The sequence below is a fragment of the Parastagonospora nodorum genome (genome assembly GCF_000146915.1).
Source record: "Parastagonospora nodorum SN15 chromosome Unknown scaffold_20, whole genome shotgun sequence".
Taxonomy (NCBI): Eukaryota; Fungi; Ascomycota; class Dothideomycetes; order Pleosporales; family Phaeosphaeriaceae; genus Parastagonospora; species Parastagonospora nodorum.
In genome coordinates, this window is record NW_001884568.1 from 682,515 (window position 1) to 702,226 (window position 19,712).

A 19,712-nucleotide genomic window follows, 5' to 3' on the forward strand; every position below is an offset into this window, starting at 1 on the left:
TTGCAACGCCCTCACAGCTTTGGTCGCTTTTCGAAGGGAACAATCCTCAATCCGCAATTATGGAGGTCGAAAGAACGTCTGTCGAGAAAGAGAAGGAAGTCGCTTTCGAACATCTAGAAGCCACAGCCGAAGCGCACAATGCCGTACCCGAAATCCTGCGCCACCTCACGCCAGAGCAACTTATCGCACTCGAGAAGAAGCTAGTTCGCAAGATCGATTTTTGTGCACTTCCCGTTCTGATCATCCTGTTCTTGCTTAATGTACTCGACCGAAACGCTATTGCCAATGCGCGCCTCGGCGGCCTGGAAGCATCGCTCGGCATCGATGATATACAGTATCAAACAGCTGTCATGGTGCTGTGGGCCGGGTATATCTCCATGATGATCCCATCAAACATGCTTCTCTCCATTTTCAAGCCTCGCCTATACCTGCCGACTGTTGTGATCGTATGGGGCATTGTTTCAGGAGCCACAGGATTTGTGCAGAATCATGCTGGGCTGGTCGCCTTGAGGTTCTTGGTTGGTGTGACAGAGGTAAGTTGCTACTCTACTAAAGCTTTTATAACGATCGCTAATAGGTTCTTGCCGGGAATCAGGCACCATATTTCCCCGGATGTGAGTCTCTATCTGGCTATGCACCTGGTTGGCTTTGTAACCGACTAATATCAAGCCAGGCATCTTCTTTCTTTCCTGCTGGTACACTCGTAAAGAACTACCAAGCCGCATAGCAACATTTTATAGCGGTTATACGCTGTCCTCGGCATTTGGTGGACTGATTGCTGCAGGTATCGTAGAAGGAATGGAAGGTCTTGGCGGTTATCCTTCGTGAGTCTCCTTTCTTCAATATTTCGAGTCTCTGGTAACAATAGACTAACCATTTCATTTACAGCTGGCGATGGATATTCATTATTGAAGGGGCGCTTACGATTATCATGGCCTTCGCAGGGTATCTTCTTCTTCCAAATTATCCATCTAATACTTCATTCCTGTCGTCCGAAGAGACCGCAATGGCGCAGTGGCGTCTCAACCGCGAGAACGATGGAGTCGCCGACGAGGTCAAAGAGTCTGTATTCGTTGGACTAAAGCAAGCCTTCTCTGACCCGAAAGTAGTCAGTACTCCTTAGTGTTCAGTTTCGCAGTGACTATTATTGACAACCTGACAGCCACTCCTTGTCTTCATTCAGACATGCGCCGTTGTATCAATGAGCTTTACCTACTTCTTCCCTTCCATTGTCAACACGCTTGGCTTTCCTCGCGTCGAAACGCTTCTACTCACCGCTCCTCCCTACTTCCTGGCTTTCTTGTTCTCGGTCCTGAACTCGTGGCACTCGGGACGCTCGGGAGAGCATTGTTTCCATATCGTCATGGCCTGTGCGATCTCCGCCGTTGGGCAGATCATTTCGATGACGACGTATAAGACTGGTCCACGCTACTTTGCCATGTTTTTGCAGGCTATGGGATCATTTTCCGCATTTCAGTTGATCCTACCTTGGGTTTCAGCAACCATTGCACGACCCAAAGCGAAAAGAGCGGTCACACTCGCCCTGGCGACAGCTGTATCGAACGCGACAAATATTGCCACCGCTTATCTTTATCCTGCTTGGAGCGCACCGTAAGTAAATAAGTCTCGCGAAAAACCATATGCTGACCAGGAATCTAGTCTCTATCGCATGGGATGTATTGTGCTGACAGTTGCACTTCTTTGTTGCGCTGTCGCTTCGTTGATTTTACGGTGGTGGCTTCAGAGATTGAACAGAAAGTCCGACCAAGCAGTTGGTCTGGAAGGGGTTGCGAACGGTCCTGGTGCTCTGTTCCGGTACATGTTGTGAATTGTGTTATGACAAGCAGATGGACGCGAAGCAACATGCTATGTGATTTGTTCTGAGCTACGCCATATACAATCTGTGCTAATGCGTACAAATTGGGAATCTTTGAACATTCACCTCACAAGGCTTGCGAATCGGCGTCCACGGGTGATTTGGTCTTGTCGTCTAAATGTAGGACCCCAGGGAAAGCGAGAACTAAATTTTCATGAATGGACACAACGGGTTCGGAGATTTTACAGCAAAGGCGAATTTGCTTAGCCATGAGGCACAGTTCACGATGGCAAACAAATTGAGACAAGCAAGTTTTGTTCTACAGTGAATGTGAAACTAGTTCACACGGATCAGGCAAATAGGAGTGCGAAGAAGAGCTACATTTATAAAGGACAGAAGTTCGAATTATGGTATGCTTCCCAGTTAAAAAAATTATATACCTTCTTATAATATAACATATACACTGCTAATACATAGCGAAAGCAAACAGGCGGAGCACCGCTGATTCACTGCTTAACAGCCCTGAGGAGGCTGCTTCCTATGGACGCTGATCCAATGGGCACGCTCGTCAGCAGAGAAATTCTTGCGCTTTTCGACTGGGCCACATGATTTCCCAGCGCAAGACTGCGCAAGAGCTTGAAGTTTAGCGTTCTTATCAGCCCAAAGAGCAATGTTGCGCTGACATATTTCCTTGCGCACCACCTGTAACTTGTCTCGAGAAGCCCTGCGATGTTCCGCATCGGATCGTTGGTTGCGTCAATCGCAACAGCGAGCTCAGAGTGGTCCAACAAGTACTTCTGAAAGTCCTCAGGGTCGGGAGTAGTCGCCCCCCGCACACGAAAAGCAAGATTCTGGACAACAATTCTATGGAGACGGGCGTGCTCTTCGTGAACTGAAATGATGGCGTTGATGTGTTCGTAAAGAGGAGGATCAATACGAGGAATCGCCTCGGACTTCTTGTAAACATGGCTGGTGTACTTGTCCATGCCCAGTAAGCTACCGGCAGTGGAGATGCTCAGCACATCGAACATCAGCATGTTGGTAGACATTGGCTGCGGCTTCTTGGAGGTGCCGCAGACGTAGCCAAGATATCCGATCAGGCGATCGAGGACTCGCTCGTCCGTACCAGCAGGGAGCTTGAAAGCACCATTCTGGTACAAGTTGTCGAACTTGGTAGAAGTCACCTTTAACAGAGGCTTGTGAATGTGAGCAGCGATGGCATCACCGATGTAGATGGATACCAACTCGCCCTTCGGAAGAGCAGAACGGAACTGCTTAGCCCAAGCATGGATGTCGATGTCCTTCACTTTCGGGATGGCAGTACCCTTGGCTTGAATGCGCTTGGAAGACTTCTGGTCACGAATGCACGGCTGAGCTCGAGTGCCTGGGGCGCGGTGTCCACTGGCGGTGTTTGAGCCTGGTTGATTGAGATACTTGTATTGTGGTATGTAATGTGGATGTATGGTTGGTGTGTTTAATGTTGAACGTGGTTGCGAGGAGTGGAGAGGCTAGAGAGGGATTTTCATAAGTGAGAATATTAAGGAGAGCCGTATATACCCAGCGTTTGGAAGTTCTCGACAATGCTAGTATTTAAAGTTTCCTGACAATGACGTTTCAGAAAATGTGAAATGATCTGATACCCTCATACAAGTATTCGCCAATTGGGTCTTCCTTTGTTTGCGCACAACGTTTCCCTATTCGCCCAGTTGACATTCACAGTAGGCTTGAAAAGTTGATCCGTGCGCGGAGCTACAGTTTGCCTTGCGCCCTCGTTGTACAAATATCTTTCCACGCGTACAAAATTGCTCCATTGACATTACACCCCACTTCACGCAAGCACACACCCCTGCCCTCAACTACGCCGAGATTGTCAACACCCGAACGACTCTCAATCTGCGCAACTCAGAGAGATTCTGCTAGAGACAGAATTCAACACAAGACAAGCTCCAGAATGACGAGCCAGAACGGGTTGAGTCCACTTGCCCAGCCTTTCGAGTCCAGCCAGTCTGCCTCGGGTTCGGACGATGGCCCGTTAAACCCTCATGCTCAGCCATTCACTGCTAAAATCCTGACACCGGATTCTACACCTGCGCATTTCGACATGTACGTTTCCAAAGAGACTAACCTCCCTTTTGCTACGGCGTATCCCAACGTTTACGTTCCTGGCATCTGCACCATTTTCCCTCCTGCCATGCCATCTGATCGTGTAGATCTCCGCCTGTGCCACTTAAAAGACCGTAAGGCTTTTGAAAAAGGCGAGCGCGTTCTCATCTGCAAAGGCAACATTGCACTCGTCGATCTGCCCGGTGCCCTTTTCCTGGCCACGTCTACCAAACCAGAGTTGCTCATCCATGGTCTCATCAAGCTACCCCACGATATAGATGCACGCGGCGTCGTCCTTCTCATTGCCTACATAAACAAGATGGTGTCATGGCGCCATAACGATTTGCGTATGAGACACCACGAGATGGAAATCTACGACATGCTCAGCATCACTGCGGCCGCGGCTCTTCTCGGCATGGAACAGTACACCGCCCACATCTACCGCAAGTGCGAGGCCGTTCTTCACAACGATCTGCCCTCATACGATGATATCGATGCGGTAACCTACTTTGCCCGCGAGCACCCTCGCATGCTGTACATTCTCGCCTCCAACAACCTGGCCAAGAAGATGCGGGAGAACCAGATTCCCGACGTCGAAGACTTCACCGCGTACCTTTCATACAACCACATCCTCAACGAGCAGATCCAGATGGCCCACACTCGCCACGCCGACTACGTCAGCAGGAGCCAGAAGCGCGAGCAGGAAGAGCAGGACCGTATCCAGCGCGCCAATAAGACTCGAGAATATCACGAGCGCGCCAAAGCATCGGCTATCGCGCGCGCGCAGCAGCGTGAGCAGTGGGAGCAAGGCCGTGAGGAGCGCGAGCAGGAGCAGGCGAAGCGGGCAAAGGAGCGCGAGCAGCACAAGAAGGACAAGGCAGAGGAGGACAAGAAGTACTGGGCTAAGAAGAAGGAGGAGGCTACGGTGGACGAGAAGTCGGTTCTGGAGAAGGTCAAGCTCGCGGTCGATAAGCGCAAGTTCACATTGCGCGAGCGTGCTCACTGGCGCAAGACTCGTGATACAAAGTTGCCCAAGGGCTGCTAAGCGGGCAGTCACACGGAGAAGGTGAGCGTAAATTGAGACTGTGGTGCGAAAGATACCAGGAATGGCGTTTGCCATAAAATTGTCGCTGTTGAATGGCTTAGCACCTTCAGGTGTTTCACGTGGTATCACTTGATGGCGATCTACGATTTTCCTATATAAAGCAGCAATTGATGTTTTTGAGAGTACATACACTTCATTCGACACGTGAACACACACATAACCCACTCTTGCCTAAAACTTCCATGACACGCACTCTTATACAGCGTCAAGTAGACCGCATACAACCTCGCGTGATTCTCAAACGGCACATCCCTGTCCTGTTCCATCACATCTAAATACGCTGAATTGAGCGCTGGCGTCAACTAAGAGCCATAAGAGTGGTGGCAGCGACAAGTGCGACATGGCTGGGTTGTCCAATGAATAACAGGGATCTAAACCAACCCCCTCTTCTTGCAATAACTTGAGGCTAGTAGCAAGTGTTGATCTCACCGGGTGTTCTGCCTCATTTTCAATTAAGGTCACATCGAGTAAGCGAGTTCCGGTGCAAGTGAGGATCTGTTAGCGGCATGGCTAAACACGGTGTCTATCAGTTCCTCGCATGTACACTACAGGCCAGTGTCGGTGTCTCGGACAAGATACATAAAGTGCGAAACTTCAATCTACTGTGAGTCAAGAACACATTAATCTCTTTACCCACCTACGACTATCCTCTCTCGTAACATGACCTTCGCCCCAGGCTTCCCTACACTCTCTTTCGCTTCCGTGAGCAAATCCGGCTCCCCAAGCAACAAACCCTTGCCGACGATTCGCCACTTCTCTTTCACCTGATTACCTTTTGCAGGCCGAAGAATCCACACTCGCAGTGGTATACACGACGCCTTGAGTAGATGCGTCGGCACAGCCACCTGTATCTCCCTATCCGGCCCATCAAGAAAATACTCGTTGACAGTCAGCGACGTAATGAATGCCGAGTCCCAACGCATAGTGCACGGAACACGGAAAGTCCGATGCCCAATGTAGTACATTGATCTCGGGTCGGTGAGCCACGTCAGGAAAAGTGCAGCGTCGTCCAGAGTAGAAGGTGAAGGCTGCGCTATACCCAAGAGCGTCGAGACGGGAACCAAGTGCGCTAAGAAGGCCTTTGCTGCGTTGCGAAATGCAGGATTGAATGAGAAGTCTTTGTGATTTCCCGCGTTGTAATTCGGGCCAACGACGTCGCGTTTTATCTGCTCCCATAATCTGCCGGTAAACAAGACTCCACTCAATATGCAGCCCGCCAGGAACCGGCGACGGGATAGGTCGTATTCAGCGTCTGAGTCCTCATGATTAGACGCAACTCGACCTTCGGCTTCCGGTCTTTTCTTAGCGGGGAGTGTGGTTGTTATAATGTCCGGGAAGATGTCGTATGTAGGCCGGAGGTCCTTTTCTTTTATTGATCTCCATGGTGCGTCGAGGAAAAGCATGTCCAGCTCAATTTCGCCCTCTTCCACTCGGTGTATACCTTCCATGGTCCCGATTTTGTAACCAGGAAGCGTCGTGTCATTCACCTCGTGTTTCGATATCCACGTTGGCTTCCCCTTTAGCATCATAGATTGACTGGTCATCATACTCAAGGGATGTACATCTCCGGCGGCCAAAGCGAGAAGACTGCTCAAGTACAAAAGCTCCTCCTCAGTGTCCAACGGCGGCCCTTTGTACGCCAGACCCAACCCACACAGGTTGATCAGAATACTAAGGCGATCCTGCAAGAAGCTACAGCCCTTTGCGCTGATTGCATTATAGCGCGCCATGATACTGCCGCTCCACCCCTTCTCTTGATCTTCAGGCTTGATTATACCGGAAATTGTCGCCTGTCCCTTCCACCAGATCTGTGCATTCGGCAGTACGTGTATTGCGCGGCTCATGAGCAGTATCAGATTCGTCCACTTCATCTTCACAGTGGTATCTTCGGGCCCACATAGGATGAAGGTCGCATTGAATCGGTGATCCGTCTGGCGCCTCTCAAACCACGGTCGATGCATGCACATTTCGTGAAAACACCACGCCCGGCTCCACCAGCGCGCTGCGTTTACTTTCTCGTAGAAACTCGCGAAAGTTTCAATCTCGTGGGACTCAAACTTCCAGCCGTCGTTGTAGGGGCGGTGGGAGATGTCGTATTTTTGCACGAGCTGAACCTCCTGCTTAGTAAGAAGCACATCCTCTAACAAGACAACAAGTCGCATGCACGAGCGGTAGATGATATCCATGGCCGCAATAGAGAGTTGCTTGTCCAAGGCCGAAGACTGGTCGATGCATTTTTGATCTATCCAAATGCCTACTCTTGGGTGATTCTTCTCCGCTAAAACAGCGTCCACCATGGATTTCTTGATAGGCCAGATATCGTGGTGTTCGTAGCCATCTGGTAGAAATTCTGGAGAGCGCCAACAGTAAGATATAGTAAGAAATTGCCTTGCGTACAGCCCAGTTTCTCTGAAGGAATGGAGGTCGCAGTTCGGGTAGATGAGGCGGAAGGGTGTGGACAAAACCGTCGGGGTGGAGCGTAGACCAAATCGAGATGCGGCTTCGGGATTCCATTTTTGCAGACTCTTGACAATACTAGAGGTTTGGCTGTGATTGTTGTCGAGTTCAGATAGGGCTTCTGCGAAGATCTCAGCTTTGTTGGCGGAAGAGAGGGTCAGTTGGAAGAACGAGGATCCAAGGGAATTGTGGATAGCATATCGATGTGACGGGTCGCTGGAATCGTGAGATGCGGGATCCTGCAGTAGTTCGGGCATGCTTTTGAGTTTTGGCAGAGATGGTTCAGACTGAATGTCGTCGCCTGGTGCAGGTGAGGCTGAGCCCTTTGAAATTGGCTAACTTTTTTCGGCATGGGCTGAAATCTATGCATAATATGCAGCATTAACTTAACGAAAGCGTAGTAGAGAAGAACTAATGCAAAGATGATAGCTAGCAGGCAAGTAATTGTACGTCTACTTTAGTATATCACATTGGTCGGAGGAATTATCACACTGGAAAAGTGTATGTCACTAGTCGATCGTTTCCTATCATCTAACAAAGTCACTTGCAGTATGTCGGTCGATTCATGTTAAAGAGATCTCGCTGGCATGTATACATCATTCATTCATCTATGCCGTACGCTTTACGCGTGTTCCTTCATCACTTCCCTGTTGCTGAACCTCTGCGTGTCCACTTACTCTACAAGAAGACCTCGAGGTTGATTTCGACCGTGCTGACCGGGTATCTGATAACAGTTAGTGATATACTTTCGTGTACGGAGGAATGAACTTACGGCAACTCAAACTTGCCCAACACACTCGGATGCAGAATGCCAAAAACACCAATCGTGTGGTTCTTGCCGCCGAGGTTGAGTTTGATGGCGGCCGCGTGACCGGGCAAGAAGGTCGGATCTGCCATCATGTTAGCATTTATCTCGTCGTATGCAGAGTTCGACTTACCATCGACCTCCTCAATCCAATACCCCTCAAGCTTATCATTCTTCATGCCATCCTCGCGCGTAATGAACGCGCTCCTTAGCATCAACATAACCCTATCCAACAGCCCATGAACCTGTTCGAACCCACTCGTCTTGCCCATAATCGCGGCCGCGAAATGTCTCTCGTTCCGGCTCTTACGCTCCTGCTCCAAATCAATGAATCCCACGTCACTCACCTCGAAGATTTTCATCGGCACGGCGTGATGCTTGTTGCTGTTGATCGTCTTCAGCAGGCCGGGTAGCAAACTCGTGCGAACAAGCTGGTACTCTGCTGTCTTGGGATTCGCCAGCTTGACAGCGGTCTTGCCGTCGTCGACGCGGTTCAACCATTCAAAGTTTTCTTCGTGCGAGCACAGGATCAGCGGCATGACTTCCGTCCAGCCTGCGGCGGCGGATTCGAGCCGCACGATATCAGCGAGCTTGTTGATGGGCAGCGGGGCGGAGACAGCGGCGGTTTTGTTGGGGTATACGCGAGGCAGCTTATTGAAGCCGTAGGCGATAGCGTAGTCTTCCATGATGTCTGCTTGGTGGAGGATGTCTGCGCGCGTTACGGGCACGGAGACGTCGAGGATGTTGGGGTCGGAGGTGGAGGGCTTGACGTCGTGGCCCATTTTGGACAGGAGTTTTGAGATTTCTTCGGGCTGGAGGCTCAGGCCGGTGACTTGGTTGAGGTAATCGACTTCGGCTTGCATCTCGCGTGGTGAGAGATCGGGCGCTTCTCTTGACTCGTTGTTGTGCGGAGAGTTGATCTTGAGCGCCTCTATTGACTCTGCATAGCCTGCGAACATGGCTACGAGCATGTGGTTCACGATCTCGACCTTTGTCTTGTCCAGCGCAGTGATCTCGATGAGGACGTTCTTGGTGTTGAGAGTGATCTTGCTGTGGTCGCCGTTGATGATGGGCGGGAGCGAGAGGACGGTGCGGTTCGAGTCGTAGATGACGGGGTAGACTGGCGAATCGCGAATGATGTGGAGGAAGCGACCGAGATGCTTGTCTTTCTGCGCCGTGTTAGCCTGGCACAATCGAAGCCCGGTTGTCCTGTCTTTCTTACGTCGTAAAACTCCATGAGCTCCTTGCCGTTCATCTTCTTGGTCTGGTTCAGAGGGATGAACTCAATCTGCTCCGGTGCAAGCGCCTCGTATGAGAAGGGGCCCTTTATCGTGTCCAGATCATGTGTTCCAATCGACACCAGCGTCCGGTTGCGCGCCAAATTCGCGTGCAGCTTGTCTTGTAGCGCAATGAACGAGTCATATCGCTCTTGTGTAAACTCGATGTTCCTCAGAATGACACCCGAGCACAGCGGCCGTATCTGCTCCGTCTCCTTCTTGATGTCCAGCACCTGCAGCTCCCCGTCCTTTGGCGCCGTCAAGCTCCACTTTGGCAGCTTTTGTTGTTCCAAGAAGACCTTCAGGTTCATGGCAATGCCCTCGAAGCACAGCATGTCATATCGGTTGGCGGGGATCTCGATCTTGAGCTGCGGAGGTTGTGCCAGATCCTCAGGCTTGGTGCTCTGACTTGTGTCCTCATCCAGTTCGATTCCGAATTCGAAACATAGCTCGTCGAACTCTTCCGTTGTGTACTCGCGGCCGAGCTCTTTGAAGAGCGCTGCCTTGTCGACCCCGATAGTGGGCATTTTGCGTGGTGGTTGCGCTGAGCGGCCTCGAACTTCGAAATGTTATATGGTGGGGTAAATGGCGGGGTTGTGTGCGCGGTGCGCGGTCGCAGTGGTAGTCGAGGATACTTCTCTAGGATGGTCGCGGGGAGTCAAGCGAAGGGGAGCTTCTTCGAGCTTTCGCTAGCGGCGGTGTTAAAGAGTGCGTTGCTGAGCTGAGGCGCAAATAATTTGTGATGACTCTGAACGACGGCAAGTGGCATGCTCCGAGAATCAGCCGCTGCACTTTTGGCGCTAGTGGGTGTTCATTCACACGCGACGCGTAACGTCACAGGAGTCCAAGCGCTTATAATCAATCATGTCGGGAAGAGACGTCTTCATCATGTCTAAGTGTTTTGATATTGCAAGGTATTGTGTGCGGATATACATCGCTACATGCAATGTGAAGCCCAAGAGAATCTAACGCCTGCCAATGCCTGTGATGCTAATTTCATCGAGACGTAGCAACCAGCCTGTACCAACTGACCATTGTTCAGAGGAAGCATCCAAAACCCCAATGTCGTAATCAGCAATGTATGCCCACCAATCCACCATGTCTCTTCCCCAGGAATGCCAGGTATTTGCGAAATATCCCCAGCCACGGTCTAATGCCCAGCACTTAGCCCTAGGTATCGATAGTAAAGTCAAGGTCAACAAGAGAATTTGAAGAGAGTCGAATCGAACGCACAAAGAGCGAAGTTGCTCTTAGTCTTGCCAGTCCCACACCTGCTTGAGGAAATGTGCCATGTTGACTTTCTTTGACTTCATCTCCACCATCCAAGGGTGTTCGAGCATACGCCATGGTGTCGCTCTCCGCGGGCATTCTTTCTCGAGACTGTGAACTGTTAGTCTAGCCTCATCACTATCGTCAAAAGCAATACATACCAGCACTCGATGAAGTATTTGAAATTCTCTGTCCACTTGATACCAGCTTCGGGCTCATCCTTGAGTTTCGGGATTGGTTGTCGAACAATGTATGTGAGCAGATCGATGAGACCAGCACGGGGTTGCATCTCCGTGCCGTCCGCCGGGAATGGGAATCGATGCTGTGCAACTTCAAGTAGAGTCACACCCAAGCTCCACACATCACTTGTGATGGTGTAGCTCTGTCCAGTGATGCGCTCGGGTGCCATGTAGTACGATGTGCCAATGAATGTGTTGGCGTCGCCTTTGGTTCCAAACTCTCCAGACACACCGAAATCGCAAAGCTTGACTTGACCATTCCGGCAAAGGAGAATGTTGCTTGGCTTGATGTCTCGGTGAATAATGCGGTGGGAATGTAGATATGTGAGACCATTGAGCACGCCCTCGGCCACTTTGCCGAGAACCTTTTCGCCGGTGCGACCGCCCAGTTTCTTGACTTCGCGGTACACGGCGTCGAGTGAGCCGCCCTCGCAGAACTCCATGGCGATGCTAATGGTACCAGTGCTGTCGTCGACAAAGGCTCCGTAGTATTTGCAGATGTGTTCGCTCGCGCAGTTCTTGTTGAATGACAGTTCTCGTACGATCTGCTTCTTGACCTCGGGGTTGGGGTCCGTGGTGATGATCTGCGGAGTTGTTAGTTGCCGATCTTTATGAAAGATGGACTGTACGCACCTTGAGCGCAAAAGTGGTCTTCCCGCCCTTGAGTCTGCTCTTCGTTACAGCACCGCCGGCACCCTCACCCAGGCTTCCCAGCTCTTCTATCATCCCCCGTCCACTTGCGGCTTTCCATCCGGCCTCGTCTAGATCGTCGACTTCCAGCGGCCGTCCAAGGTCAGCAGCCATGGCGTCTAGATCTGGCAGTGGCTGGCTGCTGTTCTCCCGCTCCATTGACGGGGCACCTTCGCTTCCTCCTTGTGATATCGCAGAGATGGGATCGGTACCCGTCTGCAGACCTGGGAATCCTAGCGTGGCCTGATATGACGATGCCGACCCATTTGCCTGCATCTCGCCCATGCTGCCCGACCTCGAATCAGCGCTCGCATCACTCGAACCCCCTGCTGACGACCCGGTACCGATTCGCAGTGGTGGCAGGGCTCGTCGGCCTTCTTGTGGTGTGGTGTTGGAGCCCATGGGCGTGGCGAGGCGGAGAGCTGGCGGCATGGGCCGCGATAAGCTCGGCTGGACTTCATTTGTGCCGTTGGTTACTGGCCTCGCATTTGGCGAGGCCGGGATGGAGAGGCCCAGACGCGGTGCTGTGCGGCCACCGCCCTGGGAGCGGCCGCCTGGGACGGGTGGGCGAAGGAGGGGCACTGCTTGGGACATGTTGGGCGGCGGACTCGAGGTTTGCTCGTTGGCGGTGGTTTGCATCTGCTGCTCTGCCTCTCACGTGCGATGCCTTGGCTGCCACTCGATGGTGCAGCAGCTGTCGCCCGCTGGTGTCGTGATGTGCGGGTGAAGGGCTCCCGTTGGGAGAGTTGGTGCAGCGAATATGTGACGAGTCAGGCAACGGCGGCCGAGCGCTCTGTGTTCGTGGGGCGCTGGAAGAATGAGGGGTTTCTCGCTGCGAGGTTGCACGTCGACGAAGCTTGGTCCCGGCTGCGTGGTTCGCTGCCGTCAGCCGAAGAATGCTGGCCACTTTTGGAAGGAGCGATGGCTGCTGGAGAGAGCTCGGGGTCGAGACGGGCAGCAGGTGACGTTGTTGGCGGCCAAGCAAGGCAGATGCAGTCCAGGTATCGATGTACGGAGTATGGAAATGCAGTTAGGCCACACGTGCAGGCGGTAGACGCGACCGAGGCTGCAGGCTGCAGGCTGCAAGGAAAAGGCGCTCTGTGTGAGGAACTACTCCTGGAGACGATGGCACTCCAAAGCGCAGGCGGACGAGGCGCTGTAGGTGAGCTCCACGAGAAAAGGCGGCGGGTCGAGCGTGTTTCAGACGGCTCCAGGTGTCGGAGGGGCTCCCAGCGGCAGCGGCAGCGGGCTTGTCGGCAAGCGGTAGAGCCGGGATTCTCTATCAGCGGATTGACACCTTCCAAACAACACACCAGCGTCGGTGTAGCGTCTACCAATAATCAGAAAATGAGCCAATGAGACGGTCAAGCGAGTGTAGACGGCAAGGCAAGCACGACGACGAAGCTGCGAAATGGCCAGAATATCTGGCAATACTGCGGCGCCGTGTCAGCTCCACCAGGTAGGATTCAAGACGTCCAACAAATGCTTCCGCGCAAGCGCTGGGCCTGCCCTTTTCTATCACTGGCCCGCCGAACCTTGTTTCGAATCTTATAGGCAACGTACCCCAACCTCATTTGAGGGTCCGACCTATGCGCTGGTTTCTGCTCCGAAGCCTACCCGCCGTTGGTGGGCATCCAGAAACATCGTCAGAGGAGGGGCGCATTGTGCAGCGCACTAATTCTGCCCCCAACACCCTTCCCCAGGCACTGCTATCGCAATTTGTGCCTTCACCCTGCTTCTTCATCCCTGCAGCGCACGCGAGAAGCCTGCGCAAGCGACCTATCGAGGACTTCAGGATGTACAGCATCCAAGCAAGCATGCAGGAGCCATGCAGTGGCTGACGTTGGACCCATCGAGTAGCTCCATCGTTGACCGAAGTCAATCACCACCAACACCGACAAATTTTGGCCGTCAGTTGTAAAGCAGTGCATACAATATGCTGCATGGGCGCCCTGCAACGATCAACCAACGCGGCATGCCGTTGCCCAGATTGGAATCATTTCTATTGCTTCTGTCTCAAGAAGCGCTGCCATAACGTCACCGGATGCCTTCCCGCTCGACGCGTTCGCGTTTGATGGGGATGTGGAGAGTGACTTGGACGAAAGGAGACGCGGGCGCTTATGTTCGCTGCTACAGCCAATGGACACATCTGGGGATGACTAAGTGCGTCTGCCCCTAGAAAGCTTTGCGAATTCGATAACAATAGCTCCATGCGATGTCATTATTAGACTACGCCTGCTCAAAGACCTCGACAGAATTATACCCTCAATAATGTTATGCTCGGATCCGCGTTGCTGGAGTCGCTTGGGACAACAAGACTTCATTTCTGAGTATGAGCAAATTCACAATTTCGACCTGCGAAATGTAAAGAATCGGTAGAGCAGCACACAAAATCAGTCGATCTACAGCCTTTCCTCCGGTCTCCGACTCGCGAAGCAGATGTTTAGTTCAGGCCTTCCTTGCCAACAACACAATCTAGATTCTCCACAACTCCGAACGTGTACGCGTCTGACCGAATCACTCCGCTACTTTCCGCTCAGCAGATCCTGTACGCCTTGCGTGTTTTGAAGAACGCTGGAACGAGGCGAGGAGTATCGTTGGGGTTTGACGAAGTTTGGATGTATCGGCTGCTTGCTTGACATGGTCATCCTGGATGGACTGCAACTTGAATCTTACAGCAGAACAAGTTCGCCGCCTTACCGTTTACTCAGCAGGAACTTTGACTTCGCGCTGGAAACCTAGTAGAGCTGAGTACTTCGACGAGAAGGGTATCTGATACCGCCCACGTAGGAATGACTGATCATGTGGTTTGGGCTGCAGAACTGTCGAGGTCTATACGATTTGAGCTACCCACGCTATAGGTTCATGCAGAATTTTTCTTCGCCGCCGCAACCAACTCAATATAATGCCCGATTACATCCTTCACCTGCTCCTCGAAGTCAATGTACTTCATGCCCAGCGCTTTCTCAGAAGCCGCCGCATCAAACTTCCGCGGCTTGCTCGCGATTCTGCCGTTGTTTGGCAAAACCCCAGCCTTGACAGCATCAGGAAAATTTCGCGCAACAATCTCAAACACATCTTCCAGGGGCCTTCCCTCAAGACCTCCAGCCGTCAGCAGATACCCCTGGTTGCCGGGCACCTTTGGATCTAGAGCCTTGACATGCGCAAGTGCAACATCTCTTACATCGACCGAACTCCCCACCAATGGGAGATCTACCTTTTCTCCAAGTACTGGCCCGAGAACAAGCAAATTCGTGCCTTTCAGCGCTTCTGTTGGACTCGTAGCCAATTCGTCCCTACCCAACACAAATGACGGGAAGATGTTGACCACATCGAATGAAATATTCCCCTTCTCGCGCTTCATCCACGCCTCCGTCTCATTCAGCGCTGCGATCTTGCCAGCACTGTACGCCTCCACGTCCATCGTATACGGCTCCGGGATGTTCTTCGCTCTTGTTTTCTCAGTAACAACTGTCTCAGCAGGCCATTCGTGAAGATCCTTCCAGAACGCGATACCACCAACAGATGAAGTAATCACCACCCGTTTCACGCCTCCATATTTCTTCGCGGCCTCGAGCATGTTCACTGTGCCCTTGACTGCAGGCTGAATCAACTTCGTATGGTAATTCTCGCCCTCTTCAAGCGGAGTGGCTAATGGCGATGCGACGTGTATCGCGTACGCTGCGCCTTTAATGGCGTCGTCGTATGCACCATCGACGAGCAGGTCGGGGACAATGACGAAGGTGAGCTTGGATTCGGGGTTCAGAGCCTGAATAGATGGCGTGGCGAGGATCAAGGTGGCTTTTGACGAGCTGCGGACGGCAGCGCGGACAGAATACCCTGCTTGCAGAGCTGAGATAATTACGCGGCAGCCGATGTGGCCGGAGCCGCCTGTGATGAAGACGAGGTCAGACATAGTATATGGTGGGAGAGGCAAGTGGTGAGTTGTGTGGTTATGATGAGCTTGCGACAAGTCGTTCTTATATCCTTCAATGCGGTATTAGTGATCTTATCGGTGCTTTGACCACAGTGGTGCGGTTGATTACACCAGCAAGATTATTGCTGCATGCCCCACCAGGAGCGGACGAACCTCGTCCGTTGCAGTTGTGTCAGCGACGGATGAAGCCACGGAGAAAAAGATGCGCTGAGATACAACCATTTGCCTATCCTAGGCCAATGCCAAGCAATCCTTTCAGCCACCTAGAAATTATGAGTAGGTGAACGGTCATCTAAGGTTCTTGGCGTCAGCAGCCGAATAGTCGCAAGCGGAGTTCGATACACTTTGTAGTAATCTCATCCTCCATGTCTCATTTGGGGCAGTAGTATATTCCTTAGCCACGCTCTTATAGCATGATAAGTACTATTGCAATCGTATAAATGTTTTCCTTCAATCTCAATGCATACTAGCACGTCCAAACCCTCACACTCCGCGCCTATCTCAATCTCTCCATCCACCCTCCTCCCCAACCCTACCGAAAAACCTCCTTGAACACCTCTAAATTTCCTTTTCCCACCCTTCCAGCCGCGTAAACTGCAAACACAATCCTCTCGAACCACCCCTCAAATTCCTGCTGTTCAATCATCCCCTTCATCTCCCTCGCCACTAACTCCGGCGGGCACCCATAAGCCCCACACCCCATCGCCCCCAGCACAAGACTCCTTGCCCCATTCTCCGCCGCCATGCGCAAAATCAGTAAGATCCTCTCCCTTAAATCGTTCAGATCTGTCTCATTCGCAAAGCCTTGTCCATCCGGCGTGAGTGCGGGCTGGCACGGCGCCGCAACGGTAATCACACCAAGTACATGCGGCTCAGGTAAGTAAACGCAGTTGTTCTCTAACGTATCTTTGAATACTACGACGCCAGGCGAGTAAATGCCCTTACACGACTCCACCCCCAAGTTCGCCCACGGATACCATTCCGCCTTCAACGTAGCGTACAGCGTCGACGAATAACACAGCGCTTCTTCCTGCGTCGCGGACAGCGTGTAGCGCCAGCCGCCACCGGGCTCGTAGTTGCTTGCGAGGTTGAGGACGGCGGTTTTGCTGCCAGGTGGGAGCGTGCGGGCGAGGGCGAATGTGTCCGAGTTGTGCACTGTGATGGGTGCGAGGGTGAGGTTTGGATAGTTGGCATGCGATTTGGAAAGGGGTGGGAGTTGAGAAGGGATGAAGTGGGAGGAGAGGGAGCCGCCTGGTGTTGATGAGGCGATTGAGGCGGAGCGCGTGATTGTGTCTTCGCAGATTTTGCGGCGGGTTTGGAGGTCCAGCATTTTTGGCGTTGAGATTGATTTGGGAACGGACGTGAGCGCTTTACACACGGGAGCATTCGATAGGTACTGGTTGATGATAGGTCGATTGCAGACGGATGTAAGTGGTTGGTGAACCGGGAATATTTAAGTGCGTGGTGTGGCTGCCTAAAACCGCCACTTCTCGCACATTATTGGCGCCTGTCTTTCTTAAGAAGCCACGATCTTCAGCCAGCATAGACTAGATTATCTTAGTCTATGGTGTTTTGAAGTGGCACAGTATGCTCACATCAGCGCTATGATATGGTGCACACTGCGCACTGGTGCAGGGCGTAACTTCAAACAGCCTGAAATCACGAGTCCACGCAATGTTCAGTGTTCCGTAACGTTACAGCACATAAATGTTTCCTTGCCTCTGCTATTTATTACCACCTTGTCGCATGCTTCGCAATTTACCCCACAGTACCTCCAAGATGGCACAGCAGACGGCTGCAGTGATCGGCGCTGGCATGTTATCGACTTTTTGATGCATTACTTCTTCTCGATAACTAACAATGATAGGGACGTGCGGTCTTTCCACACTGAAGACGTTGCGCGAAGATGGGTTTCGCGTGACGGGCTTCGAGCGCAGAGAACGTGTTGGTGGTCTTTGGGCATATACCGATGATCCTTCGATGACCAGCGCCCTCAAAAGTATGTCAACAAATACGCAAGGAACTCCGACCCGTGACGGCTGACACACGCCAGCTACAAGAGCCTTGATTAGCAAACACACATGCGGCATGACAGATTTTTCCATGCCCGACAGTAGGTGTTCGCCATTAGTTTAACTTGCGTGTACTGGAACAAGACAGAATACCCAAGTCACCTCTCAACAGACCAGTTCCAGGAGTACATCGAATCGTATGCAAAACACTTTGATCTTCTTCAAGACATCACATTCAACGCCACAGTGACTCGCACAGTCCGCAACGAGGATGACACGCGACGGCGACTCGAAATACTTATCAGTGGAGAAGAGCGCATAGAGGAGTTCGACAAGGTAGTGTTCTGCCATGGCTACCAGACCAAGCCTTCGATGCCGCAATTTGAAGGCCAAGAATTTTTCACAGGATGACTAATCCACGCCCAACAGTACAGGAAGTAAGTGAATTACATTAGTGAGTGATCAGCACCGTTGACATGACATGAACAGCGCCTGCGGACTAGAGGACAAGAACATTGTCGTCGTCGGCATGTCAAGTACTGCCTCCGATATCATAAACAGTCTCTTGACAGTCACCCCAAAAGTCTACATGTCGCATCGCCGGGGCGGATACATCTTTCCAACATGGCGCAAAGGCGTACCGGGCGACCTGAACGTGACATGGAGGCGCCGACAGATCGTCGCATTCTTTCAGCGCCACCTTCCAGGACTTTATCAGTGGTGTACAGATAAAGGACTCGCATGGTTCATGAGTAACCATTGGGGAAAGCTCGATCCCGCATGGAGGATAACTCCCGCTCCTTCAATCGCCTTGTCGCTGCCTGGTGCTTCCAACAGCATAGTACCATTACTCAAGGAAGGCAAGATTGTGTCGATGCACGGTATCAGGCGTTTTCTAAGCTCTCGTTCGGTTGAGTTCAACGACGGCACTGTCCTGGACGATGTCGAAGCTGTGATCTGCGCAACAGGATACAGTGCAGACCTCGAAGTCGCGCCATTTCCCGAAAAGTCTCGCCCGCCAGACTATCAAGGCCCCGAACTGGTGCGATTATGGATGAATATCTTCCCGCCTCAATACGTCGACTCCATGGCGCTTCTCTGCCACTCGGCATACGGCAAGAACAACGGCTTCTCCTTCAACGATGTGCAATCCATGGCCATCTCCAACATCTTTCGAGGCGTGCATCCTCTGCCATCACGGGACTCCATGAATGCATGGATTAATGCCCATCACTCATGGCTCGCGTCACGGTTTCGCGCGGAACCGCTTGGTTTCAATGCCTCGGCCGTCAAGACATGGGAGTTCCAACAATTCCTGCACGATGCTGCCGGCACGGGCATGGAGAACCTTGGCTACAGATGGAAGGGGTGGAAATTCTTCATCCATGATCCAAAGATGTCGTTGCTCATGAACAATGGAGTTGAAACAGCGCATGCGTTCCGCTATTTTGAGACAGGAAAGAGGCGGACGTGGGAGGGCGCGAGGGAAGCCATCATCAAGGCAAATGAAGCGGTGAAGGTGTATCCATTGAAAGAAGACGAAAAACAGCTTTGATGCTGCTTACAATTGCGACGAGCGCTGTGGTGCCAAGAACGCACAGCTTTTGGTGTACCGGTAGCTTGGCTTCCGGATGGTACGATTTTTCTGGCATGCGATTACACGAGTCAAGTGTGGGGATGGGTAGGTGCGCAGGGAAGGCTAGTGCAGAAATGGCAGATTTTAACAATGGGCTCACCCGGATGACGGACAGCCGGTGCAAAAATGGGCGCTTGAGCGCCGACCTAGGGGAAACAACTTGATCTGCACATTTGAACACCGAATATCCGTCGTAAGACTACATGATCATGTATGAATATATATTTCTGCAGTGCCTGCTGGCATCTCGGTCACTTAAGCTTTTCCTTTCATCACTCCTGAAGCAGCATAGCCTCACGATCAACGCTTCTTGACAGAAACCGGTCGCCCGGAGAGATGATGGGACTCCTTCTTATCGGCATCGTT

The 19,712-nt window shown here is 52.0% G+C and overlaps 12 protein-coding genes across 12 annotated transcripts; 6 read left to right on the plus strand and 6 right to left on the minus strand.

Moving 5' to 3' along the window:
- Nucleotides 1–59: 59 nt before the first annotated feature.
- On the plus strand, nucleotides 60–727 carry SNOG_11913 (hypothetical protein; the record flags this gene model as incomplete). The annotated part of the gene is made up of 2 exons (XM_001802096.1): nucleotides 60–533; nucleotides 674–727. 2 exons carry the CDS (start codon nucleotides 60–62, stop codon nucleotides 725–727), a joined length of 528 nt encoding a protein of 175 aa, XP_001802148.1.
- A 279-nt stretch (nucleotides 728–1,006) lies between these two features.
- SNOG_11914 (hypothetical protein) lies at nucleotides 1,007–1,615 on the plus strand (the record flags this gene model as incomplete). Its single annotated transcript, XM_001802097.1, has 2 exons — nucleotides 1,007–1,108; nucleotides 1,163–1,615. The coding sequence occupies 2 exons, from the start codon at nucleotides 1,007–1,009 to the stop codon at nucleotides 1,613–1,615; spliced, it is 555 nt and encodes a 184-aa protein (XP_001802149.1).
- A 714-nt stretch (nucleotides 1,616–2,329) lies between these two features.
- Nucleotides 2,330–3,627, minus strand: SNOG_11915 (hypothetical protein; the record flags this gene model as incomplete). Its single annotated transcript, XM_001802098.1, has 3 exons — nucleotides 2,330–2,518; nucleotides 2,545–3,233; nucleotides 3,615–3,627. 3 exons carry the CDS (start codon nucleotides 3,625–3,627, stop codon nucleotides 2,330–2,332), a joined length of 891 nt encoding a protein of 296 aa, XP_001802150.1.
- Nucleotides 3,628–3,917: 290 nt separating this feature from the next.
- Nucleotides 3,918–4,964, plus strand: SNOG_11916 (hypothetical protein; the record flags this gene model as incomplete). The annotated part of the gene is made up of 1 exon (XM_001802099.1): nucleotides 3,918–4,964. One exon carries the CDS (start codon nucleotides 3,918–3,920, stop codon nucleotides 4,962–4,964), a length of 1,047 nt encoding a protein of 348 aa, XP_001802151.1.
- A 689-nt stretch (nucleotides 4,965–5,653) lies between these two features.
- On the minus strand, nucleotides 5,654–7,738 carry SNOG_11917 (hypothetical protein; the record flags this gene model as incomplete). The annotated part of the gene is made up of 1 exon (XM_001802100.1): nucleotides 5,654–7,738. One exon carries the CDS (start codon nucleotides 7,736–7,738, stop codon nucleotides 5,654–5,656), a length of 2,085 nt encoding a protein of 694 aa, XP_001802152.1.
- A 420-nt stretch (nucleotides 7,739–8,158) lies between these two features.
- Nucleotides 8,159–10,090, minus strand: SNOG_11918 (hypothetical protein; the record flags this gene model as incomplete). Its single annotated transcript, XM_001802101.1, has 3 exons — nucleotides 8,159–8,205; nucleotides 8,254–9,470; nucleotides 9,509–10,090. The coding sequence occupies 3 exons, from the start codon at nucleotides 10,088–10,090 to the stop codon at nucleotides 8,160–8,162; spliced, it is 1,845 nt and encodes a 614-aa protein (XP_001802153.1). The 3' UTR covers nucleotide 8,159.
- Nucleotides 10,091–10,813: 723 nt separating this feature from the next.
- On the minus strand, nucleotides 10,814–12,355 carry SNOG_11919 (hypothetical protein; the record flags this gene model as incomplete). Its single annotated transcript, XM_001802102.1, has 3 exons — nucleotides 10,814–10,943; nucleotides 10,994–11,655; nucleotides 11,705–12,355. The coding sequence occupies 3 exons, from the start codon at nucleotides 12,353–12,355 to the stop codon at nucleotides 10,814–10,816; spliced, it is 1,443 nt and encodes a 480-aa protein (XP_001802154.1).
- A 69-nt stretch (nucleotides 12,356–12,424) lies between these two features.
- Nucleotides 12,425–13,028, plus strand: SNOG_11920 (hypothetical protein; the record flags this gene model as incomplete). The annotated part of the gene is made up of 2 exons (XM_001802103.1): nucleotides 12,425–12,811; nucleotides 12,924–13,028. The coding sequence occupies 2 exons, from the start codon at nucleotides 12,425–12,427 to the stop codon at nucleotides 13,026–13,028; spliced, it is 492 nt and encodes a 163-aa protein (XP_001802155.1).
- Nucleotides 13,029–14,624: 1,596 nt separating this feature from the next.
- Nucleotides 14,625–15,677, minus strand: SNOG_11921 (hypothetical protein; the record flags this gene model as incomplete). The annotated part of the gene is made up of 1 exon (XM_001802104.1): nucleotides 14,625–15,677. One exon carries the CDS (start codon nucleotides 15,675–15,677, stop codon nucleotides 14,625–14,627), a length of 1,053 nt encoding a protein of 350 aa, XP_001802156.1.
- A 553-nt stretch (nucleotides 15,678–16,230) lies between these two features.
- Nucleotides 16,231–17,028, minus strand: SNOG_11922 (hypothetical protein; the record flags this gene model as incomplete). Its single annotated transcript, XM_001802105.1, has 1 exon — nucleotides 16,231–17,028. One exon carries the CDS (start codon nucleotides 17,026–17,028, stop codon nucleotides 16,231–16,233), a length of 798 nt encoding a protein of 265 aa, XP_001802157.1.
- A 530-nt stretch (nucleotides 17,029–17,558) lies between these two features.
- SNOG_11923 (hypothetical protein) lies at nucleotides 17,559–18,121 on the plus strand (the record flags this gene model as incomplete). The annotated part of the gene is made up of 2 exons (XM_001802106.1): nucleotides 17,559–17,697; nucleotides 17,859–18,121. 2 exons carry the CDS (start codon nucleotides 17,559–17,561, stop codon nucleotides 18,119–18,121), a joined length of 402 nt encoding a protein of 133 aa, XP_001802158.1.
- A 70-nt stretch (nucleotides 18,122–18,191) lies between these two features.
- On the plus strand, nucleotides 18,192–19,265 carry SNOG_11924 (hypothetical protein; the record flags this gene model as incomplete). Its single annotated transcript, XM_001802107.1, has 1 exon — nucleotides 18,192–19,265. One exon carries the CDS (start codon nucleotides 18,192–18,194, stop codon nucleotides 19,263–19,265), a length of 1,074 nt encoding a protein of 357 aa, XP_001802159.1.
- Between the last annotated feature and the right edge of the window lie 447 nt (nucleotides 19,266–19,712).